This window comes from Phyllopteryx taeniolatus, chromosome 1, assembly GCF_024500385.1.
Source record: "Phyllopteryx taeniolatus isolate TA_2022b chromosome 1, UOR_Ptae_1.2, whole genome shotgun sequence".
Taxonomy (NCBI): Eukaryota; Metazoa; Chordata; class Actinopteri; order Syngnathiformes; family Syngnathidae; genus Phyllopteryx; species Phyllopteryx taeniolatus.
The window spans coordinates 43,970,608-43,984,371 of NC_084502.1; the positions used below are offsets into that span (position 1 = coordinate 43,970,608).

At 43.4% G+C, this 13,764-nt stretch overlaps 1 protein-coding gene across 1 annotated transcript; it reads left to right on the forward strand.

Moving 5' to 3' along the window:
• The first annotated feature begins 980 nt into the window (after window positions 1-980).
• On the forward strand, window positions 981-6,256 carry LOC133489163 (SLIT and NTRK-like protein 1). Its single transcript, XM_061797983.1, has one exon. It carries the CDS (start codon window positions 1,910-1,912, stop codon window positions 4,031-4,033), a length of 2,124 nt encoding a protein of 707 aa, XP_061653967.1. The 5' UTR covers window positions 981-1,909; the 3' UTR covers window positions 4,034-6,256.
• The last annotated feature ends 7,508 nt before the right edge of the window (window positions 6,257-13,764 follow it).

The window sequence follows — 13,764 nt, forward strand, 5'->3', positions numbered from 1 at the left end:
GCACACGGTCATTAGATACGCTCATGTTAAATTCCCAAAATAATAATAATCTGCATTTATATTCAACTGAGGAGCCTGCTGCTAATACTCTACACACAACAAAAAAATGGTCTAACTTGTTCCAAACACTGTACTACTATTTTGTTTGTATACACACATAGATTAATATTATGTTGGTTAAATGCAAACATGGGACGCCTTGGTGGACTCATACTACCCTCCTCAGAAAAGAACTTGTAGTCTTGTAGACTGTGAAGGCATGTGTCGTGAGTATGAGCTTCTCTGGTCCCCAAGTCAGACTAATGCAAGGCCACAGTATCTAGATCGCATCATCATGCTGAGCTCCATGGAATTATTCCTTTAGGATAATGCATTTATATTCCTAATCCAATTAAATTTGACTCGCAGATGAAGAGCTCCTGCTAGAAACACAATTTATCCAATTTGGGGGATTATCTGAGTCAAAATGTTTGGCGACTGAAAGAATGTGCCACAACTAGACACCAGTAACACCGACTGATCATCAGTTGGGACACAGAAGGTGTGTGTGTGTGTGTGTGTGTGGGGGGGGGGGGGGGTTCAGGGGGAGGGCAATGTGTGGCACTGATGTAGACAGTTAAAGCATATCGTGCATGGGGCACTAATAGGTGACTGCTGATCTTGTTCACTGGCTGGCAAGGTTCATTTCAGACTTGTGGTGCTTCCCACACATTTGAGAGAAAGAAGACATAAGGTTGTTCCCACAGAGCGCTGCCGATGGAGGGAAGAGAAGCGAACTGGAGCTTCACTTGTGTGGACCTCCCAGGCTGATGGAAACAAAACAAAAAAAATCGACAACCATACAATTAAACAGCAAATCGAAATCTTTGCTCATCTCGCATCCTTTTGTCTCTCATCCTCGTGGATCCGTCTCTGCAAATCATCTTAGAAGGAACACGTCACACGTCACGCACACATGCGCATACAGGCTGACGCATCGTTTGATACTCTTTTGCGGAGCTGAGGCATGCCTGTGGCGGATTAATTAGTTTTACCGCATTCAACAGTGTTTGTTAAAACAGAGAGGGCTAGGATTGCACTGCTGGGTGGTTCCTTGAATAATGGGGGTGGAATTTGGGATGCAAGTGAGGCATCACGACCTGAACGTGTCATCGCGCCACTGCTGCGCCGACTTGGACACTTTCGCAGCGGTGCTGCAAACCGGGGGAGTGAGACGGCGGCTGGCACCACGCTGAATTGGCGCAACTTTTGCGCAATCAGCGACGCACACACAGCCTTTTGATAGATAGATAGATAGATAGATAGATAGATATATTTCTTCATCCACGAACAATAAGTATGGATTGATTTTGCACTGGCGGGTTTGTTTTCTTTTTTTCCCCTTTTTTTTTGCATTTGTCAGTGCAGCTCAGTGGAGTATCCCATCTTTCTCCTACAGCTCCGCGTTAGATGAACAATTTCTCTGCTTTTTTTTTTTTTTTTTTTTGTTGCGTGATCCCGATTTCGACACGCGAAGAAGAGGAATGCGCGAGATAAGACGCAGTCGAGAGATGTGAGCGGGGGATGCGGGTGTTTTCCAGCCAAGCCTCGGCACCAGGGGAAAGGGGACAGCTCCCCGCGCCGCAGCGCGCCAGTGAGAGAAGAAGGCGACCATTTGTTCCTTATTTTTCTGCCAAGGTCAGTCGTTTCAGCTGTAAAAAGGATGTGTTGGACTTTACTTGCGAATGTTTTTCGCCCAATTGACCCGCTGAGGCTGTGAGGACGTTTCGTTTTCTAAGTGTGTACGCACGAGCGGGTTAGATGTGTTATAAAGAGACTGCCTTATCCAACCGCGTCTCCCCTTGGCTTTCTTTTGGACTGATTTTGACTCGATCAACAGCTCCTATGTCTTGAGACCGGGGGATGAAAAATGCTGCTTTGGGTTGTCCTGCTGAACGCGGCTCTTTGTGTTGCCAGTGGGAACGTGACAAGGGACGTGTGTGAGGAGCAGATATGCTCGTGCACAGAGGTCGAGGGAGACGTGCATATCGGCTGCGAAAAAAGAAGCTTCACCACGCTGCAGCACCTCACCGGGCCCAGCTCGCATTTTTACCACTTGCTGCTGCACGGCAACTCTCTTTCCAGGCTCTTCCCCAACGAGTTCGCCAACTTTTACAATGCCGTCAGCTTGCATTTGGAGAACAATGGACTGCACGACATTGTCCCGGGTGCCTTTTTGGGACTGCAGCTGGTCAAAAGACTGCACATTAACAACAACAAGATCCGCTCCTTCAGGAAGAGTACATTTCTGGGCTTGGACGACTTGGAATACCTCCAAGCTGATTTTAATCTATTGAGGGAAATTGACCCGGCTGTGTTCAGGGACCTTAATAAACTTGAAGTGTTAATACTTAATGACAACCTCATCAGTGCGCTACCCATAAACGTGTTCCAACATGTGCCCATTACGCATCTCGACCTGCGGGGGAACAGAATCAAAACGTTGCCTTATGAAGGGATCCTTGAGCAGATCCCTGGCATTGTGGAGGTTCTGCTCGAAGACAACCCATGGGACTGTAACTGTGACCTGGTTTCCCTCAAAGAATGGTTGGAGAATATACCGCCCAACGCACTCATTGGGAGGGTGATCTGCGAGGCTCCCACCAGGCTGCAAGGGAGCGACCTGAACGAGACGTCTGAAGCGGAGCTGTGCCCTTCACAGAGCGGCGGAGCAGACACCAGCCTGGTGGCCCCTCCCACACAGGATGAGACCTCAGGTCCCGTGGCACACGGTGGCGGCTCACGCCCAACGCCTTACAAGCCCAGCGCAGATGCCAGTGGGCCACCGACGCCTGGCAGTCACGGAGCCAAGAGCCGTTCCAAATCACGTGAGAACTGGCAGCTTAAGACCAAACCCACACCAGGGCCCACAGGTGTGAGCAGGGCCACAGAGCAGCGTCACAACGGCACCTGCCCGCAGCCGTGCAACTGCAAGCTGGTTGGCTCAAGGCAGGGGCTGGGGGTCAACTGTGAGGGTAAAAAGATCGAGAGCTTATCTAACCTGAAGCCGAGGCCGGTGGACGCCCACGAACTGAACATGCGAGACAACAACATCCACGCGGTGAAAAAGAACCAGCTGCTCAGTTACACGAGCCTCAACCTGTTCGATCTCGGTGGGAACAACATCAAAGTGATTGACAACAGCACTTTCCAGAACCAGACAGAGCTGAGGTGGCTGTACATGGATAAGAATTATCTGGATTCGCTCATGGCAGAGATGTTCGTGGGCCTCATCAACCTGGAATATCTCAGTTTGGAATATAACAACATCCAGCTGATAGTAGCGGGCGCGTTTAGCCCCATGCCGAACCTGAGGGTTCTGTTTCTCAATAACAACTTGCTGAAGTCTTTGCCAGTGGATGCGTTCCTCGGGATTTCTTTGTCCAAAATAAGCCTGCATAATAATTACTTCTCCTATCTGCCTGTGCCGGGCGTGTTGGACCAGCTCAACTCCATCATTCAGATTGATTTGCACGGGAATCCGTGGGATTGCTCCTGTAACATCGTGCCCTTCAAAGAGTGGACAGAGAGACTCGGTGCTGACGTCATCGTGAGCGATCTCAAGTGCGAGTCGCCTGAAGAGTTCTGGAAACGCGACTTCCGCTACGTGCGGAACGACCTCATGTGTTCCAGACTCTACGAGCGGATCCCTCCTCCCACCTCCCTGTCCAAAAACAGCACTTTCACGCTGGACTCGGGCACGCGCTCAAACTCTTACATTGAGCCCAATCGGGTCTCCATTTCGGTGCTCGTCCCCGGGTTGCTGCTGGTGTTTGTCACGTCCGCTTTCACTGTAGTGGGCATGCTCGTCTTCATACTGCGGAACCGCAAGCGGTCCAAACGGCGGGACGGGAACTCGTCTGCCTCTGAGATCAACTCCCTGCAGACGGTGTGCGACTCATCATACTGGCACAGTGGGGCCTACCACGCAGATGCGGGCTCGCACCGGGGCTTTGACTGTACCACGCACCTCTCCACGACAAACGATGCGTAAAAAGAAAGGGGGGCAGACAGGATTTACAAAGGCCGCACAGACTGACACGCATACACGACCCAAACAACATGTTTGTCCCCATATAAGAGGCGGGTAGTCTCATCTCTGTCTCGTTATAGTCAACTTTAACCGGTTAGTCTGCTGCCCAGGGCCCCAGCACTGTATATTCTGTAAATGACAGTCCCTCCCTCCACCCCTAAACACTTTTCCCTCCACCTGTGCTATTAGCCACAATCGGACTACACATCTGTTTTTTTTTTCAGGCATAGAGGGGGCATACAATAAAAATGGGGCATGTGTGCGCGAGGGAACGCTGCACGAGCGCATGAATGTAAATGTAAATAGTCAGGCCGATGTATCATATGCATGGTGATATTTCTGCATGGTTTCAACACACGCACACATAGCGCGCGACCGAGGAACCATGACCACCGACGAGGAGGCAAAGCCCCCTTCATGCTTCATCAATATGACGACTATATATATAGATATTATGAGAGTTACATATATATGACTATAACAAAGTGCCATTTCTCTATTTTTGTGAAACTGCAGTTAGGATTTGTATTTGTTGTTTTAACCCTGTTTGGAGAGACAAGAGGGGAAAAAATATTAGTTGGTATCAGAAAGGACATAATGCTGTCAGTGCATGTTCTTTTTTTCTCTTCGTTATCATTTGATTGTCAATAAATATTGGGGTTATTTATACTGTTCTAGATGCCGTGGGTGTAGCCCCCCAAACCCCCACCCAACCACACGCAGGTCTGCGTGGTCATCCTTTTTTCTGAATGTATACTGTTCTTTTTAATGCCGTGCCAATTGTTGACTCCGTGGCGACAAACAGATGAGTATGACGTCACTGGGATGCTTCTGCTGCAAAGTTGATGTAGCTCAAATAACAGTTCTGTGGTTTTGTGTGTCTATGAATATAGCCTGCTTTGGGTGAGAGGAAATTAAAAACAAACAAACAATAAACAAGTCATTTAAATGGGGGGTTTGTACGATCATATTTTTTCAAAAATTGAGCAACGTCTTGAATTGAGCTAGAATGATTTGGTCAATGTAAACATTGCAGGTAAATATAGCATAGATTGCTTTTTATTGTGAAAAAAAAACAAGTATTCTCCACACAAAAAAAACATGGCTATGATTCGCCTTTATTGTGGACTTTTTTTGTTTAAAGCTATCTAACCTTGTACAGATAATTCATTGTATTTACAACAAGATGTGCTTGATGTATTCTAAACTGGGGGAGAATTCTTGCTTTTGTGGAATGTGGCCAGTCATAATATAGAGGAGAGGCTTTTAGGCTTGCACAAACATGGCAACGACTGATGCAAACGCTTTTTACACCATGCAGGTCTGATTTAACAGAAGGTTTGAACACCAAATACACCTTTTTAAATCGAAATTAAGACTGAGGCACACTTACCATGTGCAGGCTGTGTCACAAATACAAAGACGCCCTTTTTATTTCTGTGTTTTCAGCGCAATATAAAAGCCTTCTAACACACATTGACATCGCCAATTAATTTTTTCTAAAGGGGTCCAAAATAGTGACAGCTTCCAATTAAATTCAGTTTAGTGAGATGTAAAGGCCTTCAGATTAAAACATAAAAAGGTGCAATGAAATGGCCATGTCAGCCCAAACTAGAAGGCCTACGTTCCTCCCCCACTAAACACTTGAGTGCTCCTCATGGTGCTGAATCACTTCTTTTGTTTGTTCAGTCGGCAGAAGAGATGTGTGACCGTTTGCATTCAGGTACCCTTAACTATTGTCTTTTCCACATAACAAACTTGTAAAAAAACAACAAGAAAGATAGGATTCCATGTAGACGCCCAGAAAAATGGATCATTGAATGGTTTGAGTATGCACATTTTGTGAATGATTTGCAATGGCTGATCTGGCCCCAAACATTTTTCACTGTGCTGTGGATTTGATTTTACAATTCCACCCTGCTTGACCTCTGGTAGTAAAGGACACAGTGAACCTCTGACTTATCAATGCATCGCATCCTCTTCAACTCCCAGTTACTGTATTTGCTCTTCTGTCCAACCCCAAGGGGTTAACTGGGGGTCGCTGTCTCCTGTGTGCTGCAGCCCATGTGATGTTTTGTTATCATTTTCAAATGCTGTGTTTCAAACTACATTTTTATGCTTTGCAATATTTGACCTGCTTCTATTTTGTTAATAAAGTGTGGTTGAGGTTGAGTAAAACAATGACATGGTTTTAGGAATTTTCATTCTAATTCAATTGACTTTTATTGTCTTAATTACTCCTTTTGATTCCACTTATAATAGATGTTCATTTTTGCAAGAAAACCCTGCATTTGTAATGAAATTCAATCATGCAGTAAGATTTTTTATGGTGTGCCCAATCCAAAGGACCATCAATTATAGCTGTTAAAAAATAGCAGAATGGAGTTGCCTGTTTTACACGCTAATCATACAACACGACAACTGTTTCATGGCCCAGCAGGCACTCCATAGTTGACGTGATACACTCCCCAACTCCCCCTGGAAGAGACTAGATGTAATACTTCCTGTGGGGAAAACCATATCCACACACCTCGGCTTTGATGGACAGTAAATCTCAACGGCTTTTTCAGTTTGGGCCACTTCATAAGAGTAATGCAATTTAAAATGTGTCCATTTAGTGTGCGTGCATGCTTTGTGGTAACAAGCTAAGTAGATTGGAACGCATGAGATCAGTGTGATACTCAAGGAACGTTTTAATACACAACACACCAAGTACTGCTATGGCCTATAAAGGTACAATACTTATTAAACACCCCCTGTTCTTTAGTGCTGGTTGCTGACACATAGATGAATTGTTTAACACGAACAAGTGGCGCCACTGTGCTTGTTATATGCAAACATGCCTGAAAAACGACATTTAATTACAAGACTAAATTGTGGCAAAACAGAATGTAGCCTGGAGCCGTACTAAAAGCACGGCTTCACAAGAACCCCTGTAAGTCAGTTTCAGCGTGCCTAATCCGTCTTATGTTCTTTATTTGGCTCCCGTTACAACTTATCCTGGGCTGGTACAGCATGGTGCTTTCTATGGAACGCCACGGGTGAAAGTTGAATACGTTTGCAGTGCCCGTGCATAAAATAAGCTCCGAAAATTCACATGGGAGCAGAGATCAATATCTTCCGGGGTAATTCATAAACCTCAACACATACCCATATCCGCATGTTTACCTTCGAGACCACAGAAATAATACCCAAGTAATTAAACAGATTGCAATTTATAATTGACCCTGAGATATGGTGTCAGCCCACAGCGCAACAGGCAAGCGCTGACACACCAAGAGTGGCCTTTAATCAAGATGAGTGAATGGTGTTTCCGCCAGTCTTAAGTAATCCCCTCCTCCAGCCCCCACTTATTGATTATCTCATTGATTAGATTCAGCAGCCTCAAACGTGTCCATCCCTCATGCCGCTTCAGGCGTTCTGGAGCTTGTACTGATCCGATTACTCTCCTTGCATGGGAGCTGTGACCACAACTTGAGAATGAAGCCTCTTTGGCAGAGGGTTAGGATGCTGCGATCCTTTTCCTAACACAATCTACTCTTCATATTTTAGGAACAAGGCCTTTGGCATTTATTTAATTGGAGTAACCAACAATTTAGAAACACTTCAAGAGAATTCAGTCCAGATTGGGTTAGGTTATATTGAAAAAATGCTTCCTGACAGTGTGGAACATATTCATTGGTACACGTGTGCAGTGAAGCCACCCCTGAGTCAGAATTCAAACACCTACAGTAAATTATGTCAGGAAGCAAGCCCAGCCTATAATAGTCATTCTGAATTTGGTAGCGCTAATTTGGACCAACTCCAAGGAAACCTGCCGTCCTTGCTTTTAAAAATGATCTGGTCAGTAAGAGAGTGCTTGTTGGGTAAAAGCACTCACAAAGCCATACATGCAAACTCAGGGCTGTTTTTCAGAGTCGATAGCAGCATACTAACTTAACATAACTTGTTTACTTTACTTTTGGGTTTTGCCTTCAAAAAGTCCAATAATTAGTAATAATGTAAAATATTCAGTGAGTTTGTCATTTCCAGCATAAAATAGAGAAAAATACTGATCTAAAAATAAATCTATTCCATATTAAGGACACCAATATTCTATGTCGACTTGTTTCAGTTCATTTTATCTATAGAATCCGCTGACTTCCAAACATATACATGAGCGTCTGGATGGTGCAAGGCACTCAGATGGCGCCTGTTTACCTCAAAGCGCTCTACAAGGAGGCTGCCGTGTGAACACGATAGAGAGAAACTTGCATAAACTGATGCGCGACGCCCAAGGCACCAGGTCAGAGGACAGATGGAGAGAAAATGACTCACTAGAAGAAAAAGAAATCCACTTCACATACAGTTGAGGATATGGCAGGAGGTATTTGTTTTGCACTGACCATTCTTTATGTTTATTTACAGTGTAGCTTAGCTCACTAATAGGATAGATCTGGAGGCTTGCAGTTACATACACTATATTGTAACTTACAGTGGGTACGGAAAGTTTTCAGACCCCCTTAAAATTTTCACTCTTTGTTAGCCATTTGTTAAAATCATTTAAGTTATTTTTTTCCTCATTAATGTACACACAGCACCCCATATTGACAGGAAAAAACATAATTGTTGAAATTTTTGCTGATTTATTAAAAAAGAAAAACTGATATATCACACAGCCATAAGTATTCAGACCCTTTGCTGTGACACTCATATATTTATCTCGGGTGCTGTCCATTTCTTCTGATCATCCTTAAAATGGTTCTACACCTTCATTGGAGTCCAGTTGTGTTTGATTATTCTGATTGGACTTGATGAGGAAAGCCACCCACCTGTCTATATAAGACCTTACAGCTCACAGTGCATGTCTGAGAAAATGAGAATCATGAGGTAAAAGGAACTGCCTGAAGAGCTCAGAGACAGAATTGTGGCAAGGCACAGATCTGGCCAAGTTTACAAAAAAAATTCTGCTGTACTTAAGATTCCTAAGAGCACAGTGGCCTCCATAATCCTTAAATGGAAGACGTTTGGGACGATCAGAACCCTTCCTAGAGCTGGCCGTCCGGCCAAACTGAGCAATTGGGGGAGAAGAGCCTTGGTGAGAGGGGTAAAGAATAACCCAAAGATCACTTTGGCTGAGCACCAGAGATGCAGTCGGGAGATGGGAGAACGTTCTAGAAAGTCAACCATCACTGCAGCCCTCCGCCAGTCGGGGCTTTATGGCAGAGTGGCCCGACAGAAGCCTCTCCTCAGTGGAAGACACATGAAAGCCGGTATGAAGTTTACTAAAAAACACCTGAAGGACTCCAAGATGGTGAGAAATAAGATTCTCTGGTCTGATGAGACCAAGATAGAACATTTTGGCCTTAATTCTAAGTGGTATGTGTGGATAAAACCAGGCACTGCTCATCACCTGTCCAATACAGTCCCAACAGTGAAGCATGGTGGTGGCAGCAACATGCTGTGGGGGTGTTTTTCAGCTGCAGGTACAGGAGGACTGGTTGCAATCAAAGGAAAGATGCATGTGCCCAAGTACGGGGATATCCTGGACGAAAACCTTCTCCAGAGTGCTCAGAACCTCAGACTTGGCCGAAGGTTCACCTTAAAAAAAGACGATGACCCTAAGCACACAGCTAAAATACCAAAGGAGTGGCTTCAGAACAACTCTGTGACAGTTTTTGAATGGCCCAGCCAGAGCCTTGACTTAAACGCAATTGAGCATCTCTGGAAAGACCTGAAAATGGCTGCCCACCAACGTTCACCATCCAACCTGACAGAACTGGAGAGGATCTGCAAGGAGGAATGGCAGATGATCACCAAAACCATGTGTGAAAAACTGCTGTGTACATTGTGGGGAAAAATGAACAAAAACGATTCTAGCAAATGGCTGCAATATAAAAAAAGAGTGAAAAATTTAAGGGGGTCTGTATACCTTCCGTACCCACTGTACATTCTGCTGTTTTCGTAACCACAACTTTTGTCACATTTGTTGTTCACAGTCCATATATCATAACTACTGTGTGTTTATTTTAAATCAATCATCCATCCATTCATTTCCTTTCGGTCTTGTCATGGGAGAACTGTTGCCTATCCCAGCTTGGCAAGAGGCTGGGTACACCCTGGACGGGTCGCTGGCCAATTACAGGGCACAGCAAACAAGCATTCATACCTACAGTATGGACAGTTTGGAGTCTTCAGTTAACCTAGCGTGGATGTTTTTTTTTTTTAATGTGGGAGGAAGCAGGAGTACATGGGAGTAAACCCACACAAGCAACACATCTTGTAAACTCCACACAGGAGGACCTGAGCTGAGATTTGAACCGAGGCAGACGTGCTAACCGCTACCCAACTGTGCTGCCCTTTAATGATTGAGTTGGAAGGGGAAATTATTTTTTTTTAAATGTGGCCAGGACAGTATATGTCGAACATACGGCCTGCGGGCCGGAAACGGCCCATCGGGATAGATTTAGTGCTTTTTCAATAAAAGTAACTTGTTGCAAATGTTTTACACTTGAGGGCGCATTGACAACCACGGACCAATTACCATAAATGGCATTGATGCACTTGTGAAGGCTCAAAGTTTAAGGAGCAAAGTACAGGTGCATGTCAATGAAAGTCCATTTATGTCACTATTCAAACATTATATAGAGTCATTAAACACTTGGGAAAATACTTTTCAGAGGGAAAATACCTGTCTAATTTCTCCATTAAAATTCATTTCCATTTTTTCTTGATTGTTTATGTAATATTCTAATTTCCAGAGATGGTGAATTTGGGGTTTTCATTTGCTTGAAGCTATAATCATTAAAATTAGGCGTATATATTTAAAACAATCATGAAATGTATATGATTGTATGTGTTGTGGATCTCAATAATATGAGTTTCCCTTTTTGAATTGAACTCCCCAACTAAATTCAGCTTTTGACACTATTCAAATTTATTGAGTTGCACCTGTAAACCTATTTCATATAAATTGCACTGCCACCTTTACACTAGAATTCTGTGAAAATAAATACCTCCTGTAGAACTACTTTAAGGCACTGAATATTCCAAAATGTCAATCAAGTTTAAAAAAAAAGGCTGATTTGGTTGAACCCGCTTCGTTTTTGTTTTTTTTCATGCACTGCCACCAGAAGTGGGTAGAGTAGCCAAATATTGTACTCAAGTAAGAGTACTGTTCCATGAAAATAATATGACTAAAGGTAAAAAGTAGTCCTCCAAAAAAATTACATGAGTAAGGGAAGAAAGTACTCAGTGAAAACACTACTCAAGTACTGAATAAATGGTCACTTTGATTTCTTTTTTAAATCAGAGCATGAACATAAAATAAAAATAACTAAATTAGGCCTGGGAACGCCCGGAAGAGCTGGATGAAGTGGCTGGGGAGAGGGAAGTCAGGGCGTCCCTGCTAAAGCTACTGCCCCCGCGACCCAACCCCGGATAAGCGGTAGGAAATGGGTAGATGGATGGATGGATAACTAAATTAAAAGTGAATGTGCAAATTCTGATATTGCTGTGAGTGTATGTGTGTGTGTGTGTGTCTATGCGTGCATGTGTGTGAGCGAGATTAGTGCATACACCAAAAGATGCATGTTTAACAGTTACTTATGACCATAAAATAGGGCTAACATGTTTTTTTCAAGTTAGAAGTAGGTTAATTGGTAAATAAAAGTAGCGAGCGGCATGCATATCATTGTAATGGAGTAAAAGTACTGTTTCTTCTTAACATAAATACTCGAGTATAAGTAAATGGTATGATGGATTAAAATGATTCTGATAAATACAATTTATCCAAAATGTTACATGAGCAAATGTAACCAAGTAAATGTCACACGTTCCTACGCACCTCTGACTGCCACAACTGGTAGATGTAGTGAGGAAGACAGAAGAAATGAGGATGAAGATGACGGGTGTGAAGAAACTCCAGTTGGTCATATTCAGTGGTGTATTTGTAGCTACTGCTAAAGTGGGCTGATCAAGGTACACGGCCAGTGCCTCCTGTCTTTTGTGTCTTTTTGCTCGGCTTTAGCTTGTCACACACGGCCGTTTAGGCTCCTTGTGAGGAAAGAATAAAAAGAAAGAATCTGGGCTGAAGTGACAAGAACACAGCCGCGGATTTTTCGGCAGCTCAACTCTTCTGACCACATCCTCCCCCTTCTGACCACATCTTCCCACCGTTTCCTCAACTTTCTCTTTGTGGGAAAGCTATAAATGCTTACCTACTTTTTTGCATTCGGTCCTGATTGTAAATTGCATGCAAAAGCGGCGCAGTATGGCATTTTTAACTCTTTTCGCTGACGATAATTTGTTCGCAAGTGGCTAGCTTAGCTCCGCAGAGGGCAGCAACGCAACAATTTTCCAACAGCCATTCAACGTCATCATTCCCAGAATGCTTTGCACACGCTAAAACATGGCGGCAATAGTGTATAAAACTATGGTCTAAAAAATTGTTTTTTAACTTATAGGAGTAAATGATAAATATATACCACTGTATTGCAGTAGTAAAGGTCAGTAGTTGTAAAATTAAATGTATTTGTAATTTCAATCGGAGCTCACTTTAAAATGCTGTTTTAAAATGATGATTTCATTTATTAAGACAAAAATATATTCAGTTACCTGGCCCTATGGGAAAAAGTAATGGTCCCTAAATCTAATTGGTTGGCCATCCTCAGCCTCAACAACTGAAATCAAGCGTTTTCTACAACTGGCAATGAGTCTTTCAAATCTCTGTGGTGATATTTTTGCCCACTCTTCCTTGCAGAATTGTTTGAATTCAGCAAAAATGGAGGGTTTTTGAGCATGAACGGCATTTTTAAGGTCATGCCACTGCATTTCAATAGGATTCAAGGCTGGACTTTGACTAGGCCACTCCAAAACCTTTTGTTTTTTAAGGCATTCAGAAGTTGACTTGCTGGTGTGTTTGGGATCGTTACCTTGCTGCAGGACCCAAGTGCGCGTTACCTTGAGGTCACAAACTGATGGCTGAACATTCTCCTTCAGGATTTTCTGTTAAAGAACAGAATTCATGGTTCCATCAATCACAGCTTGTTGTCCAGGTCTTGTTGTCTTGATTGAACAGGTCTGGAGGTAATCAGGCTTGGGTGTGATCAGTGAATTTTAACCAATAATTGGAATTAGCCACAATTAATTCTTGATGTAACAAGGGGAGTAATAACTTTCAATAGTTTTTTTTCCCTATTAAATGAAATCACCATTTAAAAACAACATTTTAAGTTCACTTGGGTTACATTTGTCTGATATTTAAATTTGTTTGATAATCTTAAACATTAAAGTGGTGAAACGATACAAAAAATATAATAATTTGAGAAGGGGGCCAATAATTTTTCACAGCACTCTAAATCCACTTTGATCTGTAAATTGCACATGTGAAAATGAAAACAACAACAACAACAAAAAATGATTCATGACTGTTGAAATTGCAATTGTTTTTGTTAAGAAATTTTAGATTGCTCAAATGATTTGAAACATCCATCCTTCCATTGTCTGAGCCGCTTCTCCTCACTAGGGTGGCGGGCGTGCTGGAGCCTATCCCAGCTATCATCGGGCAGGAGGCGGGGTACACCCTGAACTGGTTGCCAGCCAATCGCAGGGCACATACAAACAAACAACAATTCACACTCACATTCACACCTACGGGCAATTTAAAGTTGTCAATTAACCTATCATCAGCCGGCGATTGAACCCAGGTCCTC